Consider the following 20,107-nt stretch of genomic DNA (forward strand, 5'->3'; position numbering starts at 1 on the left):
TGTGCATTACATTTTCTATAAAATAGCTAGCAACTCAGTACCAATATTTGATGAGATAAGCTGCTTATTCAGCCGAAAAGGCTTATTTAGCTTTAAATTTCTAAATCTAATAAACGTTTTCCTCAGTGTGCCGATTGTACCGATTATAGAGCAAGCTGCGATTGTTTGTAAAATATGAATATTATGGTACATTTGGCAACCCGGTATGAATTTACGATAGGTTAACCTACCAGTTCAATTCATAACTACAAAACAAGAGCCTGTGCAAAAAAATTGTAAAGATGGATGAAGATTTAGACGTTGTGTAAATGATTTGAAGTATATGGAGATTTCGGTGAATTAGTATGAGAAATTATTAATTTTCACTAACATTTCTCTAAATTTGACCATCCAAACGATCAACAATGAATGATCAACAAGCCTGCTGTTGTTGTGATGAAATTGGCGCTTTTGGCTTGCAAATATTCATCTATCAAATTACCCTATCCCGTCTTTCTTTTCGCATGTACATATATCCTTCTTGATTAATTAATCTAAATTAATCAGAATAATGTTTTTACTCATGAACCATAAGAAAGTTGCTTTAAATTGGATGTTCTACAACTGTTTAGAACATTGCTTTGGTCTATCTCAAATAATAAAAAAGTTTATATTTTTAATTCACCAATTTTATGGACCACCCTAATTTTAAGAACATAAAAAGATTGAACAAAAATTATAAAGCAACTTTCCCTAAGAAACCATATATCTTAAACTGACGGTTTGGGCGCAAACATTTTTGTCTTCCTTAATACGGCTTTTTGACCATTTTGCATTGGTTTTGGTTCTACTATACTCCTTTTTGTGATGCCTTGATTGTCAAGTTTTCTTCGTACAGCAAAAAAAACTATTTCAACTGTGTTTTGCCTATTTGTAACAATTTTGAGGTTTTGGCCAACTTTTGTTCTAAGGGGAACCACTGTGCACTGTGCGCTGGGTCGTCTAAAGGCCAGCGCACAATGGATACGTTTTCAGGTTTTTTGACAGTTAGCCCATGCATTATCTGTCAAAAAACCCGAAAACGTATGCATTGTGCGCCGGCCTTAACTCTCCGTGAATTATTTCCCTCGGAAAATCATCGAATAATGGATTCCCAGGTGTTTCCCGATCGATCTGTGGGACGCGGATCTGCGCTTGCTCCGATGTCATCTCTATCACCACTAGACAGATTGTGATGAAATTCTGCCAGTGTAAACATTACACTCTGAGCTAGTTTCAATCAAAATTTCATCAATTTTTATCCACATGCTAAAAAGTTACAAACTAATAAATGTGTCTGGATTTTTTCGAGTACAGTCTTTAGAATGGCTTCTTTGACTGATGTTATTGTATACGACAGTTAAATAGTATTTAAATTCATACAGCATTTTTCAACGGGACTGCCATACTCCTAGGCATTATGGTCAACTTCACCCAGGGGATCAAATTGCCCCGGGTGACGGTCGGTACCTTACGATTTTCTACATCAGAATAAAGCGAAACCCAGTTTCTTTTTATTCCTGTATAGTTAATTAACTCTAATGTGCGAACACAATATTCAAATATGAAAACTTTATTTATAATTTATCAGAAAAATTCCACTGTGTTACCTGTCTCATAACAAATATACGTTGTATCCTCAGGATCGTATATCTCGTCTAATTAAACATATCATAATTAACGAAAACAATTAGATGAAATATACGATCCCGCGGATACAACGTATATTTGTTATGAGTCAGGAATTGCGCATTTTACTTCAGATTTGACACCCTGCAAAAATATGTGCTACGCCACAAAACTAAAGCCCTCTAGTTAAAGTATGGACTATCGGTGGAAACTAACGATTTTAAATTGGGTCACTACTTGACTAGCCTATTGGTCCCAAGCAAATCGATTAACGTACCCCATTCTAGTCGAAATTCTAGTACTACACAATGTTTGTTTTGATTCACTATGAAAGTTTGACAGATAAAATGAGGGGTTCGTGGATTTTGACGTAGGACTACGTCTTTGATTTCTATATGGGGGTACACTTTGTGAAAACCGAAAATGGAACATATAACAAATTAAGAAAGATTTTGAACGTTATTAACTCAGCTGACCCTGGTCCAATTTAAATAATTTTATCACCAATCGATCGAAAATATGGCTACACATCGATAACATTGCTTCTGAATGTTGATTTTCAACAAGAAACTATTGAAAAACTGGCAAATGTCCAGCATTGTCCAAAAGCGTCGAATTAACTAACAAATCGACCAATTACCTACATGCATATGCTGCTTCCCAAGCACATTCGTCAAAAAGAAGTAAGTAGACGAAACAAGTTGAAGTTGCATTCGCCTCCGATCCTCGGGCGCGTGCGAATACGGAGTTTGGAATTGCGTAATATTTTGCACACTCATCGCCATATTCAGAACCAAACGCAAATTCTTCGAGATAACCACCATTCGTCGTCTGGCTCGCCGTGGCGGTGACTGACGTATTTCCGGTCTGATTTACGAGGTGTGCTGAAGGTGTTCCTGAAAAATGAGATCCGTGATGCTGTCACCTTCACTAAACACGCCAAGCGTACACGGATTGAAATCTCCTTATACCTTTTGGCAAATTTCAATTGCTGATTATTCATAAAATGTATAAGTCAACTAATAAGCAGACGCATTGCAAAAAGTTAATGAAGATTATGTTTCAAATGCACTCTGTTCGGTTTCGGAGGTTAAATCATCACCAACTTTGGCAACAAAACGGCTCTTTTTAGGGCCACCAAGCTTATTACAGTAAAGAGTAGGAATAGAAATCATCTGCCTGTTTGTCCATATTCAGAACCAACGATCACACAAAATGCTCATGTAATCAAACTGGAAGCAGGGGTACAAATTATTTTGATCAACCTTGATCAACTTTGAATCGCCACGGCCGGATATTTTCGATGGAAGAAGCAACAATCTAGCATCTAATTCGACGAAGACGGCAGGAAAAATTTGTGAAGCCGAGTTATTTACGGAAGAGAGTGTCGATGAAGAGAATCGATCAATGTAGATAGGACCTATTGAAAAGTGACGCGAGATTTGTTTTCCATACTGAGCTCCAATGCTACCGACGCCAGGGAGGCATCTCCCACACCTGGACCCTACCAATCGACCCACCAACTCAACCGGAGTGAACTAAACTCAAATTTGGGTCGTTCTCATTCGCCGTGTACGCAAAAGGAAAAGAGCCAGTGTCGCTACTTGATAGCAAACTACTCATAATGGGAGGAGTCTTTGTAGCTTTTATACCACTTGGTTGCACAGCATTCTGCTTTAACCTGAAAAGATATATAAGAGCGCTGCTTTATGGCATTATCTCATTTTCGCTTCGGACGGCGTGGTGAACAGCAATAGCAGCAGTAGGAAGGTGGTGGCTAGTCCACTCTTCTATAACCCAACAAGCAACAATTGACAGGTCGTGGCAAAGGAGGTGCCAAGCGTCATCGCAAAGTTCTTCGAGATAACCGCCATAGGTCGTCTGGCTCGCCGTGGTGGTGTCAAACGTATATCCGGTCTGATCTACGAGGTGTACTGAAGGTGTTCCTGAAAAATGAGGTCCGTGATGCTGTCACCTACACTAAACACACCAAGCGTAAGTGGCCATGAATGTCCTCTTCGATAAAACGGCCCTTTTCAGGGCCATCAAGCTTACATCAGTAAAGAGTTGGAATAGAATTTATCTGTGCTTGTTTGTCGACGACTTCACAAAATGCTCTCCAGAGTTGTAATCTTGTAACCAAACTTGGAAGCAGGGGTGCAAGTGATTTTGATTGATTCTCTTAATCAACTTTCTCTTTGAAAAAAAAAATACCACAAATTTGGTACGCCTACAATTCAAAAACGGAAAGAGTTGAGAAAAATTGTGATCAAAAAAGAACTAAATGCTCTTCACATTTATTCCGTTCACTAGCGGTCCTACGTCAAGCTTCCGTTCGTGCCCCTAGACACAGACCCTTCTACTTTTTCTATGTTTCCAGTGGCGCATCGATTAGCTTGGGACCGAAGATAGTACCAGAGCTGAGCCAAAAAGATGAGCACGTTTCTACGGGACCTACTAGTCTTAAGGCCGGCGCACAATAGATACGTTTTCAGGTTTTTGGACAGTTAGCCCATGCATTATCTGTCAAAAAACCCGAAAACGTATCTATTGTGCGCCGGCCTTTAGAGCGATTACCATAGAGGTATGGTATGGACGTCTGTCACCACAAAACTGAAAAAAAGCTGCTCCAATCGATCAAAGCGGTGCATTTTGACGGTTCGATTGAAACAACTTTTGACAGACGTCCACACTTTTACTATACACGCTAAGATGCACATACCTTAAAGTCGGTAAAGAATACCTAAATATCGGTAGAAATTACCGATAATCGAAGAAAGTGCACATACGTTAATTATCGGTAATCATGGATTACCAATAATTAACGTTAAAAATTACCTAATTTATAGAAAAAAAGGGAATATTTAAAGTAACGATTTTTATCGGTAAAAAATACCGATAACTTTTTATCGATAATTTTAGGTAATCGTAGCTAAGAGTGTAGGGTAAAGATATTGAATTGGGTAAAGAGGCGACATCTTATACACTTGACAGATCTTCTGCTCGATTGGAATAACTTTTCCTATGACTTTGACCGATAATCGATTGTCCCAATTTTGACGTGTCGTCTCTTAATAAATTCAGCCTCTTTACTGTATACTATAGGGCTTTACACAAAATGTGTTCACTGTTTTCAGCATGCATGTAGGTTTCAGTATCGGGGATGCATTTCGAAATGGCGTATTGAATAAAAGGTTTGTTTACATGCTATTTTATTATGAATTTGGTGCGTTGATATACGTTTCTGGCCAAAGAATATTTTCACGTAAGTTTATTAAGGTGAAACTATAAGGAACATTGACACTTTCTTCTTAATTTTGGGATATTGAAATATTTGACAAGTTTGAAAATCTTTAAAATTGCTCCTAGCTCGAGATGTTACCAACCGGTGGAAACTAACGATTTTAAATTGGCTCACTACTTGACTAGTTTATTGGTCCCAAGCAAACGATTAACGTACCACATTCTAGTCAAAATTCTAGTACTACACAATGTTTATTTTGATTCGCTATGAAAGTTTGACAGATAAAATCAGGTATTCGTGGATTTTCGTATGTTTCGAGGGGTGCATCGATTAGCTTGGGACCGAAGATAGTATCAGAGCTGAGCCAAAAATTTGAGCACGTTTCTTCGGGACCTTCTTGTCTTAGAGTTACCTCTATGATGTTGCTATGGCTGGAATCTTTTTCAAAGCCTGTGTTTTTTTTTTTTTTTAATTCAGGGTCTTGATTGAAAAGTTTCTTTTATTCTGGGCTTTGAATATATATTTTTCCATATTCCAACGCCTTGGTGCCCGGTTCAAGAGTTGATGGGTCGATAGGTAGGGCCTAGGTGTGGGAGCTGCCTTCGAAAGTTCGAACCTTGAAACTGAAATACGTCCCAGAACCTTAAAGAAATGGTCCATGTCTTGGATTTATAAAACATAATGTTTCTAGTCTAAGTACTTTTCCCAGGATTTAAATTGATCCAGTCTGAGCATTCTAAAATAATATATTGTTTAACTTTTCTACATGGTTTGTGGTATCATTAGTTTGTAATGCAGCTATGAATAAGGATTGAGAAATATTTTCCGGAATTTAAATAAAATTCCCTGAGATTCCCTGATTTTCCAGGTTATAACAGGAATTCCTTGAAATTCCCACATAAAGGATGTGTTCGTGGAAAATGGCACACACATAAACAGCTGTAACTTTTTTTTTATTATTATACCAAATGACTTGAATTTTTTTTTAGTCAATAACGTACATAGGGTAAATTATGGCTTCGGCACCCATTGACTGTTTTCGGCAACCGAAATTGAAACGTTAATTTCACTGTATTTTCCCATCAAAACTCTTCGCTGAATGTATTAAGCCGATTCCTTACCTTTTCAGCTTCAATCTGATTACATTTTTACGACTGTGCAATCCTGTTCTTCCATATTTTTCTTTAAATGAAATATACACACTACAAAATACGGTTGATTTCGAGTTGCCGATAATAGAACAGCTGGTTAACACGCAGTTCAAATGGAAAGGGTGCCGAAGAAAAAGAGACTGCCGACAATAGTCACACTCACCTGAGAAGTTTGGAGCGTTGTAAAAACATGTTCAACCCGTTTTGATCAATTCTGTCGATTGGAATTGGTAGAACAGCAAGCAGCAGATGAATGTCAACAAACAAACCTGTCATGTATTTGTGTGACGCTGAGAAATCGCTAATAGAAGTTCGGACGCTGCTTAGATTGACGAGAATACGTAAATTCCCCTATGTGATTTTGATGAGGGTCTGCGAGGTGGTCTAATAAATTTTGCACAGTTCCAAATTTGAATTCAGCGGTTATGCAAGGAAATTCTTTCGGCATTGTTGCTTTTAAATCTTGGAACCAAATCATTTTCTTGGCAAAATATTATAATTAAAAATATTGTGCGGTTTGCCAGAAATTTCACTTCAAAAATTTGACTCATTTAAAAAATCAACACCTTACTAAACAAATAAGTAATCAATTCTTTTACGCCTAACAAACCCCGTTTTTCCTAACACACTTTAAAGATTCATAATCAGTGAATAAATTGCACAAAATGTCAAGTCATTTTTTATAATAGTTAAAAAGTTACAGCTGTTAATGTGAGTGCCATTTTCCACGAATACACCCTTTATTCCAGGTTTTTTTTCAGGTAGTCGACACCCTGTATTTGAAGTATAAAAAATGTGAAATTTAAGTGAATCATGCTCGTTTTCTTTGTCTCATCGCACTTAATTTCACTTAGGTTTCATGCATTAATTGATTATTTGATTATTGATTTGCTAATCAGAATTGTAAAAGAGTGTTTGCTGTATAAACCTCTACATTATAGACTAAATACACGAATTAGTTGAGGATTAGCCCTCATTTTACACAGGTATTCTACCATAGATATCAATATTTATTATAATGCAGAAACCTTTTATTTGCCATCATTTTTAATTTTCTTGTAGTCATTTATGCAGAAAACAAATCATATACATTCTAAATTTCAGCTTAATGCTAAAGTGGCCCAATTGATATGCTCGGTATCGATAATGTTTCGTTCAACCCTCATGATCCATGTATCGATATCTGAAAATAAGAATCGGTTATACAACTTAACTACAGGCTCTATGCAATGCTGTCAATAAAAGATTCCAACAGAGAGAAGTACGTCTCGCCCGGATGAGTATTCTCCCAAGACTGCCGAGTGGAATTTCTAAAAACAAAATCTCACTCAATTGAACCGCTCAAATCAAATTGATAACTGAACCGTAATGGAACAAGTGTTCAAATTGTGTTACCATCTACCTCTACCCACAATTATCACATTTGAACAACGGCACCATCACTCTTTTACGCAAGCGTACGTTTTACAAGTAAATAGATTAGGTAGAACCATGAGACGATAGGACCGTGTAGGTTATGACCTATCCAGGATTAATCTCCCAGTTGGAAGTTTCCTCGTACCTACGCAAATTTTTTTAACGAAAATAAATTTCTTCCTTGGTAACAAAATGCGAATTATCATTTACCTATCATTATCATTGGTTCCTAGGAACAAGGGAGAGTATCGCAAGGAAGCGAAATACTGTTCTTATTTCAACAAGCATTGTATCAACATTATTTCTTCTTTTTCTTCTTCTTCTTCTTCTTCTTCTGGCTCTCAAGTTAGTGTTCTATTTAAGCAATGACATTTATATAAGGTCTGGGCCAACAGGCAGCTTGCTGGTGTTAGAAGCAAAAATGTTGTAAACATTGCTGAACATCTGCGAACAGATAGATATACGTCACTGCCAACAGCTGTTTCGTGTAAAAAGATAAACATTGCAATATAATACGAACACCACTAACCATTTGCACATTTCACTAACACCAATAAGCCCTTTGGCCCAGACCTTATATAAACGTCATTGCTATTTAAGTACTTCCAAAGTTGTTTATCTGATAGCTCCCAAGGGTGCAAAGTGTGTGGCGATGCTGTAAACAAGCACGCGTAAACAGGCATACTGTGTTTCAGCATCACCACGCTCTTTGCACCCTTAGGGTTTTGTCAGCTATTTGATAGCTTTCTAGGCCTGTCCCATTTTTGAATTAGTATTATTGTGTGGCACAAGTACAATCATAGTTTATCTTCTTTCCTTTATTTAACGTCGGTCTCTGTTCCGCAATCTAGTGCCAATCACCGACGGACATCGATTGCCATCCATTGACGGCAATCGAATGTGCAGGAAGGCAGCTTCCACACCTGCGTAGGATATCGCACCCATTAAACGCACATGAGCCGGGACCAGAGATTTTTATGCCTCAGAAAAATCCCACCGACCTGGGCTGGGATTGAACCCAGACCCATCGGGGTGTTAGAAAGCAGTCACGCTTACCACTACACCACCGGCGCCGGCTAATCAATCATAGTTTATGTCCAGATAAAGTCGAACAAATTCCTCGACCGGAACGGGAATCTAACCCAGATGCCTTCAGCGTGATCTAGCTTTACAGCTGCGCCTTTACCGACTAAGCTAAGGGGGGTCCCAACATGTTTTAAGTTTTTTTTTTTTTATAACCATAAGCGATGAAAGGCTAGGACAAGAGTTATTTCTCATGTCCCAACCGTCAGATCAAAATGGAGCATCACTTAAACTTTCTAGCCTAGATGCTTCCAACCACAAGCTAATCATATAATTACCAAAAACGGAACGTAGGGTTTGAGATGCCCACGGTTCATCCCACTAATAAAAAATAACCATAAACGAACGATAACCCAAATCATTGAACTATTCCACAAATGGTTTGGATGATACCCAGAACACGTCGTTAAGCAAATTAACCATACAATTTTTATTAGGGCCATTTAGTGGATACTGAAGCATAGTGTTTAGATCTTCGATTTAAACAGGCCTAATGCGTTCTGGATCATCTTGCCCCTATAATGATGCACAGTAGGCCGGCCGTTTTGATATGTGTGACGCATCTTCGATGTGAAACAGATATCAAAATAATGGGTAATTTCCCAGGAAGCTTTCAAGATCTGGCTGTATTGGTGTTAGATTAGATTAGATTAGATTAGATTAAATTAGATTATGGGGATGAATCACAACAGTTATCAAAAGATATGCAACGTTTACTCACGCAATATAGAAAATCATACGATAGGATGTTATCATTTACGTTTTCAACAATATTATTCCGAAAGTGTGCTGTATCAAACAACTTTCTAATGTGAATCTTGTGCGTCACATTGCAACTTTCTTTAACGCACTTTCGTTTGCTTAAATTGACACAAACAAACCCCGAAATCAGAACTTTCAATAACATAAACATTGCCAAATGTCAAAAAACCATCCCAAGTTTGCGCTCATTTGGCACGTTACAGCTTCTTGGCTGATGATAATGGCTCGGAGTCGAGTAATCTAGCCACCAAAGAGGTCAACCAATCAGCGCCGAGAGTGATAAGTGCTGTGCCTCCTTTCTTATTCATGTTGCTCAAACTCAAGAACACCATCCGATCCGAAGAAAGACGACACTCGCTCCAAGAACGGTATATAAGTACCAGTAGGAACCCGCTCGAGCATCAGTTTCCATTCAAGCGTGTGAAATGAAACAAAGTGTCGACTTTGAGAAGGGCTGCATTCTTAAAATCAAAAGTGATAACTATTATAAACAGGAAATAAGCTAGTTTCGAATCGTTCTGAGAAGATTAGTACAAGTTTAATTATATCACAAAAATCAAAAAATCAAAAAAAAAATTAAAACTATCAAAATAACAAAAAAAATAACGTTTTAAAAATGCCTCAAGTTATTGAACAATTCACCAAGTAAGTATAACTCTCCCAACAGCACCGTAAAGAGCTACAATAACGGAACTCTTTCTCTTCAGGCTGCCAACCGCTTTTGGCTGCTCTCCGAAGCTACGCTCCGTAACTGACAACCAAATCCGTGGCATCTCCATCGTCAATGGACACGTTGCTCAGCTATCGACCAAGATCCGTACCTTCGTCGAGGAATCCGTTGCCATGTGTCAACCGGATCGGATCCACATCGTCGACGGAAGCGAACTGGAAAGTGCCACCTTGATCAATACTCTTCACGCACTCGGAACCATCCAACCGCTGCCCAAGTACGACAACTGCTGGCTAGCCCGAACCAACCCAGCGGATGTGGCCCGTGTCGAGTCCAAAACCTTTATCTGTACCCAGCGCCGCGAGCAGGCCATTCCGACTCCCAAGGATGGCGTCAAGGGAACCCTCGGCAACTGGATCACACCCGAAGACTACGAGAAGGCGATCCGTTCTCGTTTCCCTGGATGCATGAAGGGACGCACCATGTACGTGGTTCCATTTTCCATGGGTCCGATTGCTTCCCCATTGTCCAAGTTTGGAATTGAAATCACCGATTCGGCTTACGTTGTCTGCTCGATGCGCATTATGACTCGCATGGGCCTGGAAGTGCTGCAGAAGCTTGCCGATAACTCCGTAAGTCTTGCGATAACCCCTGTCCATAAGGCCATTCGCTAACTATTTTTCTCTCACAGGACTTCATCAAGTGCCTCCACTCCGTTGGTACCCCCGCTAACGGTAAAATCACCATGCCATCTTGGCCATGCGATCCTGAACGTACCATCATCCTGCACAAGCCTGCCAACAACGAAATCGTATCCTACGGATCCGGCTACGGTGGCAACTCTTTGCTCGGCAAGAAGTGCTTCGCTCTCCGTATCGGAAGCACCATTGCCCAACGTGAAGGATGGCTCGCCGAACACATGCTGATCCTGGGCATCACCGATCCCAATGGTGTCAAGAAGTACATTGCTGCCGCCTTTCCATCGGCCTGTGGCAAAACTAACCTGGCCATGATGACCCCAACCCTACCTGGATATGCAATGGAATGCGTTGGCGACGATATTGCATGGATGAAATTTGATTCCAAGGGACAGCTACGAGCCATCAACCCTGAAAACGGATTCTTCGGAGTCGCTCCGGGAACCTCATCCGAAACCAACCCGAATGCCATGCAAACAGTTTACAAGAATACCATCTTCACCAACGTTGCCGCCACATCCGATGGCGGAGTTTTCTGGGAAGGTATGGAAAAAGAAATCGACCCTGAAGTAGAGATCACTGACTGGCTGGGCCAGCCGTGGAAGATGGGTGCATCGAAGACCCCAGCTGCCCACCCGAACTCTCGATTCTGCGCCCCGGCTAGTCAATGTCCAATCATTGACCCCGCATGGGAAGACAACGAAGGCGTACCAATCTCAGCCATTCTCTTCGGAGGACGTCGCCCAGAGGGTGTTCCACTGATCTACGAAGCCAACTCGTGGGCTCATGGAGTCTTCGTCGGATCGGCCATGCGAAGTGAAACCACTGCCGCCGCTGAACACAAGGGCAAAATGATCATGAACGACCCGTTCGCAATGCGCCCGTTCTTCGGGTACAACTTTGGTGACTACCTGAAGCATTGGCTAAGCATGGAGGAGCGCGCAGCTGCCGTGGGAGGGCACATGCCCAAGATCTTCCACGTCAACTGGTTCCGCAAGGGCTCGGATGGAAAATTCCTGTGGCCTGGATTCGGTGAAAACTGCCGGGTGTTGGATTGGGTTCTGCAGCGAGTGGACGAACACGAATGCTACGAAGAAACCGCCATCGGTCGCATTCCGTCGAAGGGAGCTCTGAACTATACCGATCTGAGCAGTCCGGTCAACGAGAAAGAGCTGTTCTCGATTCGGAAGGATTTCTGGCTGAAGGAAGTCGAGGACATTAAGCAGTACTTCGACAACCAGTTGCCGCACGATTTGCCCCAGGAGATCGCTCAGCAACTGGATGAACTGAAGAGCCGCGTTGCGCAGATGTGAATTGTTCAATAGTAGACTTAAGGCTTCGTATGTAAGGATTTAGAGGATTATTTAAGTATTATATAAGTAGACAATAAGGACAATAAAGAGTGTGTTCGTAAAAAATGCGATATCACTAAAAATCAACCTTTTATCGGATTCTTTCGAAATCTTCCTGTAGTGAAACACAACTAAAGGAACACCCACAAATGACGTAGAATTTGAGGGAAGAGGGGGTCAAATATATGCTACGTCAGTTATGGATGGTTCTTAATAATATAAGTTACGGAATGTTTATTTTATAATACCACCTTTCCTAGCCAAAATTACCACACTTTCTTATGGCCCTACCTATTATTTTTTGTTTAACAACTGATTTCACTAGTTTGATCTCTTTAAAATAAATTGTATTTTCAATTAATTTTTTATCGTTTTACGATGTTTTCAAAGTTTCTATATCAATTTAGCTCAAAATGTTGCAATAGGGCGAAGCTTCAGTGAATTTGGTGGGTTACAGTAAGTTGGTACAAAATGCTCATCATTGAAATCATTCCTAAGGGGGGCTTCCCGGGACCAATATCCTGAGATTTTCCGGGACGTTAAAAAATCCTGAATCCCGGGATTTTTTACTTAATTTCCAACTGCAACTTTATGGAGATTTTTGCTATAGAAATAAAGATTTGGACTATAAATTTTAAGCTCCTTCGTGATGTTGATGAATAATGCAAATAATGCCTTGAAAAAATATTTACCATTTTGGGAGGATATCTGAGAGATGGCATTAGAGGATTTTCAGCTTACAGTGGTGGCCAAATTATTGGAAGCGCTTGCCGGAAATTGCCGGGCCTGTTTGAAAATGGCCAACTAATTAGCACATTTAAATTCAAATTTTCCGAAGCGTTTATTTTTAAAAATTTCAACCATATTGCCAATAAACGACGGCGTGCTTAGGAAAGTTATTTACGATATGGTTAAAAATTTCCTTCGGCAATTAAGAACTATAAATAATGTGCAACCAGCCCGTCAATTTCGCGCAAGTGCTTCCAATAATTTGATATTACGTACACGCAAAATTCAGCATATTTGTAGTTCTGTGTAAAAATTCCAGCTCAATTTATAATAACAAAACATAGTTACAACATGCCAAAGATGGCTAGTTTGTATGAAAATCGGCCTATTGTGCTAATTTATAGGCCACCACTGAATATCTCTCCAGAGGACTTCATTGAAATATTCCATTAGTTGAAGATCTTTTGAATACTTCTTGAACAACCTTCCGTCTAGGGAGAGAATACCCTATAACTACTACAAAACTCCCAGAACATATACAAAATTCCTTCAAGTTCTAGAAATTTTCGTCAACTTCTACGCGGTTCTTGAACTTCTTCGAAGTTTCATATTTTTCTTCCAAGCTCACCTAATTCTAACAAGATCTCATAACATCTACGAACTTCAACGAAATTCCAGAAAAACCCTCATCATTTTTTAAGAAAATTCCTGGACATCTGGGAAATTCTCTGGAGAAGACTCCCACGAAGTTCACAGAGCTTTTTTGAAGTAAACTCTTAGACAAACGAAGTTCATTTAGCCCTAGGATCTTTTTAGATCCCTGAAATTCATAAAATATAAAATATTGAAATTTCCTAAACCATTAAAGATCCACGAAGAGCCCTGATATTAAAAGAAGAACCCGACGATTTATGAGGTTCCATGATATGAAACAATATTCCCAAAACTTCCACGATGTTCTCAAAATTTGTAAACACTCAAAAACTCAACCCTTTAAAAAATTTGGTCAAAGTTCAAAAAAACACAGACATATTTACACGAGGAACGAGGTTCTATGGGGGTGGTACCTAGCCAAAAGTTAGAATAAAAATCCAAGTTTATGAAAATCGGATGAGGCATTGCTGAGAACGAGTTTGTTGAAAAAAATTCGTTCGTCCTGGTACTTTACGGGTTAAATACCCATTAAGTTTGACAAGTATCAATGGTTGACAATTAAAAGTTTAAGAGCTTCTTCGGGTAGAGTTTCGTCAGTTTGGTTATTCCTGTTTCTGTTCATCAGCGATATAACCGGATCAGATGTAAGTAACAATCGATAAAATACATCCTCGATGTTGGCACATCGGCTGAATTTGCGAGAATGGAATTCACGGAATTTCCTTATGGATTTGTTGCGTGTCTCGAAAGGCCCACGAACATTAAAGGGTGTCCACGATGAAATTGCCACACACAAAATTGATTCGCAAAATTCGAGTTTTCATCCGATTGCCATCAAATTTTCAGGGATTGAGAAATAACTATTAAACTTCATTTTACCATTTTACTCGTATTTTATTTACAGTCCATACGCAAATGCCCGCACCTTGGCCTTAACCCCGGCCATAAGATTCTGCACAACCTGTGAATCAACCGTTTTTTGCATGTAAACCCATACTTTCTTCAGTTCCTCGACTGTCTTCACTACCTTAGGTCGTTTAAGAAGGTGCTGCTTCATAATCGCCCAGTACTTCTCGATGGGGTGGAGCTCCGGAGTGTTGGGAGGGTTGAACATTTTCGGCACGAAATTGACCTTATTGTCCGCATACCACTTCAGCACGTCCTTGGAGTAGTGGCATGAGACCAAATCCGGCCAGAAGATTGTTGGGACGTTGTGGGCCTTCAGGAGAGGAAGCAGCCGCTTCTGGAGGCACTCTTTTATGTACACCTGTCCGTTCATCGGATCGGACGCATTGCGGCAAAGTGACAGCTAAATCTATTGTCTAACTGTCAAATTTACGTCAAAGCAACGCAAACGGATCTAATGTGGGTGGCCTTTAAAGCTTCTTCACTCAACATCCCCACTGGAACAATAGAGTGTTTGACAATCGCACTACCGTGGACCAGAATTTTGTGCAGTGTTGGAGAGAGGTGATACCACCCTTACTCGCTGACTAGAGTATTCCAGTTGATTCTAGATAGGCACGAAATGCTTCACCGTTTATTTGGCGCTTACTGTTGATTACGACAAGAATAGTGTAGATTCTTTCAAGCAACTCCTTGTTTAGTCCAGTTATTTCACATACTGTACGCCACTCTCTGAAAAATTTTGCGTGCAGTGTTCCCGTCATTGCTGTTTCCTCCGCTTGGTAATGGTTCACTTATCCTGAGGCAGACCCCTTTCACTTTTTGGAATTTATAGAGACTGATAACAGCGCCAAACGGTTTGTGACTAGACAACGTTGAACTGCAGCGTTGGAAGAAAACACGCACACCAAAATCTATGCATGTACGAACCCACACCACTGAGCGGACGGTACAGCGCAAATCAAAACACAAAGTGGTGTCATCACTCATCGGCCGAATTCAGTTTTGGCAGCTTCCGTTTGCGTTTGCATTAACTGGTTTTGTCAAATACCTTCCTACGATATAAAATAGGAAATTAATCATTATTCCAACGTAATTTTTGTATAGAATCCGTGCTGCGCTTGCCAAAGAAAACGGAATATTTTATTTCGTTTGTTTAGCAATGATTTCGATACGTTGCATCTCCAGTGGTGTTGGAATAAAGGCCCAAGCGCAATAACAGCGGAAGCGGAACGGCAGCGGTAGCGGAAAAGCCCGATCTGAGTAAGCCTACTTGTCGGACTAGTTAGAACCAAATCGACTTCGGTTAGGCATCTTGATGTGATTTGTGACAACTTTAAAACTTTCCGTTTCCGTTCCGCTTCTGCCCACATTGCGCTTGGTTTGGGGAGAGGAAATGTCTTTTCCATGTTTCCTTCTATGCTTATAAAGATTATTTTGAGCAACAGCTTCGCCAATCATCAATTACTATTAGAGATTTGCATCTTATTGATACCGGTGGCGATATTGGAAACTCTTTCACTCGAAAGCAAAATGTATTAAAAGCCCTTCATGATGCGAGCTTCGAGGTGTGATTGATTTTCGCTAGTGTTTCTTTTGCGAATAAAGTGTCAATCTTGCTACCGCAATATAATGAGGATAAGGATGATATCGTCCGCGCTGGCATCTGTCATGCTGACACCTGTCAGTTTATTGAGCCCTGGTGGTGAAGTTGGCGGGGGACAAAAGATTGAATATGCTCTCACCAGGTGGCACTGCGATCGCATAAGGGTGGTGTATCCATTGTCTTGTTTGAGGAATTGAATAGTGGGATATCTTTGCCTGAGGCCAAGTTTGCGTTTTAACTCACTCCGTATTGTGATTTCTCGCTGACAAACACTTTCATTCGATTTTGTTGGCTTGTCCATCTCCGATCGATAGGAAATCTTTAAGAACACCTCCATCGTCCTAATTGCTAATCAAAGAAGGCTTTGCCGTTGCGTATCGCACGTGTAATGAATCAATTTAGCTTGACGGTGTCAAAGATACCATAACTTGCTATTATCACTACTTTATATGGACGCTAAGATTCAAATATGTATACTGTGGTATGCTTTGGAACAATCTGTTAAAACCTCACCTAAAAATCTTTTTTTCACAATTATCTTTTCATACATTGACTTCTTGCAAAAACATTGTTCTAGACACTTTTAGAACTTTTAATGGCGCCCAAGTAGTTTAAATACTATCTCCTTCATTTGAAGAGTTATGGAAGTTTTTTGCATAAAAATATTAATTTAAAAAAATTAAATTAAATGCTTTAAACAAAAATCGCTCTCACAGTTTTCCCACCATAAATGTAACAAACAACAATTTTTGAATGAAATTAAACATTTGGAAATCGGTTTGCTCATTTTAGAAATATTGACAATTGAAAAGTGCCATTTTTTTTGAAGAAAATCACCTATAACTTTCCAATAAAAAAAGATAGCAACTTAGTTTTCTGAGCAAAAGTATTTGTCATTGAAGGTTCTAAAAGTGTCTAGAACATTGTTTTTAAGAGAAATGAACGTATGAAAAGATATTCATAGAAAACAAATTTTTCAGGGGCCACCGTAACATGCTTGTTTAAAAAAAAATCATAACTCATTAACCATAAGAGATGAAAATTTGATGTCTTGGGCAAAGTTGCTGCAAATCAGATTTTCTACAACTTTTTAGAGCATTACGTTGGTCTATCTCGAACAATACAAAAAGTTTGCATTTTCAATTCATCAATTTTATGGATCACCCTAATTTCACTGACATGAAATGATCAGCCAAAAAATATGAAGAATCTTTCCCCAACACACCATATGCCTAAAACGAACGGTTTTAGCGCAAACATTTTTGTCTTACTAAATACGGCTTTGGGACCATTGTGCAATGGAATGAATTTCGTGAAAATTTTTGAGAAGATACTCTTGTCGCCCTTGGTGGGGGTCGTTTTCCCCACACCCTCACTACATCCCTGGCTTCACGTGTTAGATAAAGTGACTATCATACCAACGGTAATGCATTGCATGCGTCATGAACGCCGTATGTTGATAATATTTGACTATCCATTACTTGGTGACACAAATGATGATAATGTTCAAACAAGCTGTCAAATGCCTAAATAAGTGTTCATTGTAATGGATCCTTATGCATTTACCATAGATAAAACCTAAGTTTCCGGATAACACGATAACACACACAATCTTATAAGCGTGTACCTTATTAGATTCAAATTTACTTAAATCTAAATATGCCCCAAAAGGAAAATAATGACTAGTTGAAAATTGAAATATTTTAACAAAAAATACACCAATCAAACAATCAGGATTTTTCAGTAATCAAAGGAACACATCTTAGTCCTTGTTGCTTTTTATGTCTTGTTGATAGCGACAAATCTCGGCTTTGTCCACCGAGGATGATCTTGAAACAAGGAAAAAATGGGTTAGTTAGTCTTCATCTATGTGAATGTGAATCTAATGTGATTCCTAATCTTCTATTCGTTGTTCTCTAGTTTGAAGTGGTTAAGACTAGGCTTCTGATGCATGGTCATTATGGGTGTCATTCCTTGCGATGAAAGCAAGGATGACAACTGTATCAAAACCGAACGCTTCATCATTTCTCGATAGTGATGAAGTAATACGACATGCACTAAACTAAGAACACGAGATATAATACTACAATATATCAAATTACTGGTCGCAGTGGTTTTATGTCCCGAACAGAGGAAAAAAATCAATCAATCAAAGATGAAGCGCCCTTCTGGGTAAATCAATTTAAATATAAGATCAAATGTAAACATCATAATCAATGAAAATAGAACGTAATTTTACTACTACTACTAGCTTTACTTAACCAATTACTTGACACACACATCAACTGCTCATACAAAAACCGCACAAAAGCAGATGTCTAAGACTCCGCTTTACTACACCAACCAACATTTTCAATATTGGCTGTATACCCATCCAACAGAGACGACCCTCTCTATGCCAAGTGGCAACAGGTCAGCGATCTAGTTACTCCACGCGTTACAAAATCCTTACTCACTCAATTGCAAAACAACTGAAAATAGCCTCAACAAAACCAGATTCGCATCAAACATCCGACCTTCAATTCAAACAGTTTGACGTCAAACTTGATAAAAACAACTCATATTTAGCCGTTGCATCCAACGCAGAGTGATAACAAACAGCAGCGTCCTGGTTACAAAGTCTAACAGAAAGACAACCATCAGCAGAAAATGTCCATCACGGTATGAACGTTGCCCACAGGATTCAGAAACGGAGCGCAACTGATAACCGCAGATTGGTGATGGTGCTTTTACATTCAATGTTTTGAAGAGATAAAAAAATCGAAAGGCATCTCCTATCGCACAATAATTGCGTGCGCAAGCAAATTTAATGTGGAGGCAGGTTGCTTTGCCCCTTGGTACTTGTTTACGTCATTGTGGAAGAAATCAGTAGAGTGTTATGACGTTAAATCCTGCCAGCGTCATCTTTAATTCGCGAGGAGTAAATAAAAGAAATCTGAGAATAATAACCCAGCGGAAGATTCCACTCAAAAATAGATTACACATCTTTCAATAGTATTTTTCAACATCAGAGAGCTTAAAATGGGACTGCACGGTTGAAGGCTATTGGGATAATTCATTGATCGTAAATTTAGCTTTATTTAAATCTGGTTTATTTTACCATTTAAACCACATTGTTTTTCAAAACTACTGGCTTCTTGCTTCTCCTTTAAAATTATGCGGATTAATGTTTGCAATGTTTGTTTTTTTTTATTATAAGAGCAATGAACTGCCACCTAGCGGTAAATCCTGATATTTCATTTCGAGCTGTCGTACACAGCAAAAATTTCTGAATTATAATTATGATGTAAGCATTCATTCACGTAAACTTATATTTCGCTTCACGCAAACGAGCAACTGAGAATAAGCAATGTTGTTTAAAAATTTGAGCATTTGAAAAAACAATATTTGTAACATTTCATGAAATGTCTCTGAATTTTACACGATTTATTATGTAAATTTAGATGAGATGTGACGCTCCTTTTATGTGCATCATATTGAATAAAAATTTACACAAATTTTTCGAACTGTGTATGTTTACTGTTTACAACCCTAGTTTGATAATGACCCGTGTTGTTTGTCTGTAGTTATGGCCAAAACAGCGTGGAATCTCCTCGGGATAGCGTGTTTCTTCTGAGAGATGCACCAAAGGTTTGCCAAAAGTATCTCAGTTTATACGAAAATTGATACCTGTGGACCACTATGGCCGAAAAGCTACCAAAAATAGCTTGATTTTTTTTAGATTTTATTCACAATTTTGGTCATAACATAAGCGTGTGGCATACCCAACAAACAATTCAGAGTCACAAAGAAGCATGCATATTGAATAAATGCTGTATAACAGTGTACAATGCTGAATAAAACCTCATTGAGAGCGATAGATGCGCCTTTATTCCGTTGTTTGCTCTGATCTGATTTATTTACTATTTAAAAGCTTTATAAACGTTGACTGTCTTCCTGATTCCACACCAGAAGTTCAATCCAATAACAAACTGAATAAGTGTAATTTGCACATAAATTGACGCTTTAAATCGATTGTTTTCAATTGATTTAATAACATGCTTATGTCTTCTAGCTCCATTATTAGATTTAATTGCATTGCTTTACAATATTGCTGTATAAAGGTGAATACAGGCAGCAAAATAGCTCTTACACCACTATGGTTTCATGCTTTGTAAATGCTTTATAAACGACGTATTAGATTCATTAT

General features: G+C 39.0%; 1 protein-coding gene across 1 annotated transcript; it reads left to right on the top strand.

Annotated features, from left to right (window-relative positions):
- Positions 1 to 9,859: 9,859 nt before the first annotated feature.
- Positions 9,860 to 11,993, top strand: LOC135697426 (phosphoenolpyruvate carboxykinase [GTP]-like). The gene is made up of 3 exons (XM_065217090.1): positions 9,860 to 9,948; positions 10,011 to 10,605; positions 10,665 to 11,993. The coding sequence occupies exons 1-3, from the start codon at positions 9,920 to 9,922 to the stop codon at positions 11,982 to 11,984; spliced, it is 1,944 nt and encodes a 647-aa protein (XP_065073162.1). The 5' UTR covers positions 9,860 to 9,919; the 3' UTR covers positions 11,985 to 11,993.
- The last annotated feature ends 8,114 nt before the right edge of the window (positions 11,994 to 20,107 follow it).

The sequence above is a fragment of the Ochlerotatus camptorhynchus genome, unplaced genomic scaffold (assembly GCF_037179485.1).
Source record: "Ochlerotatus camptorhynchus isolate MF236.1 unplaced genomic scaffold, CSIRO-AGI_Acam_v1.1 ptg000007l, whole genome shotgun sequence".
Lineage (NCBI taxonomy): Eukaryota > Metazoa > Arthropoda > Insecta > Diptera > Culicidae > Ochlerotatus > Ochlerotatus camptorhynchus.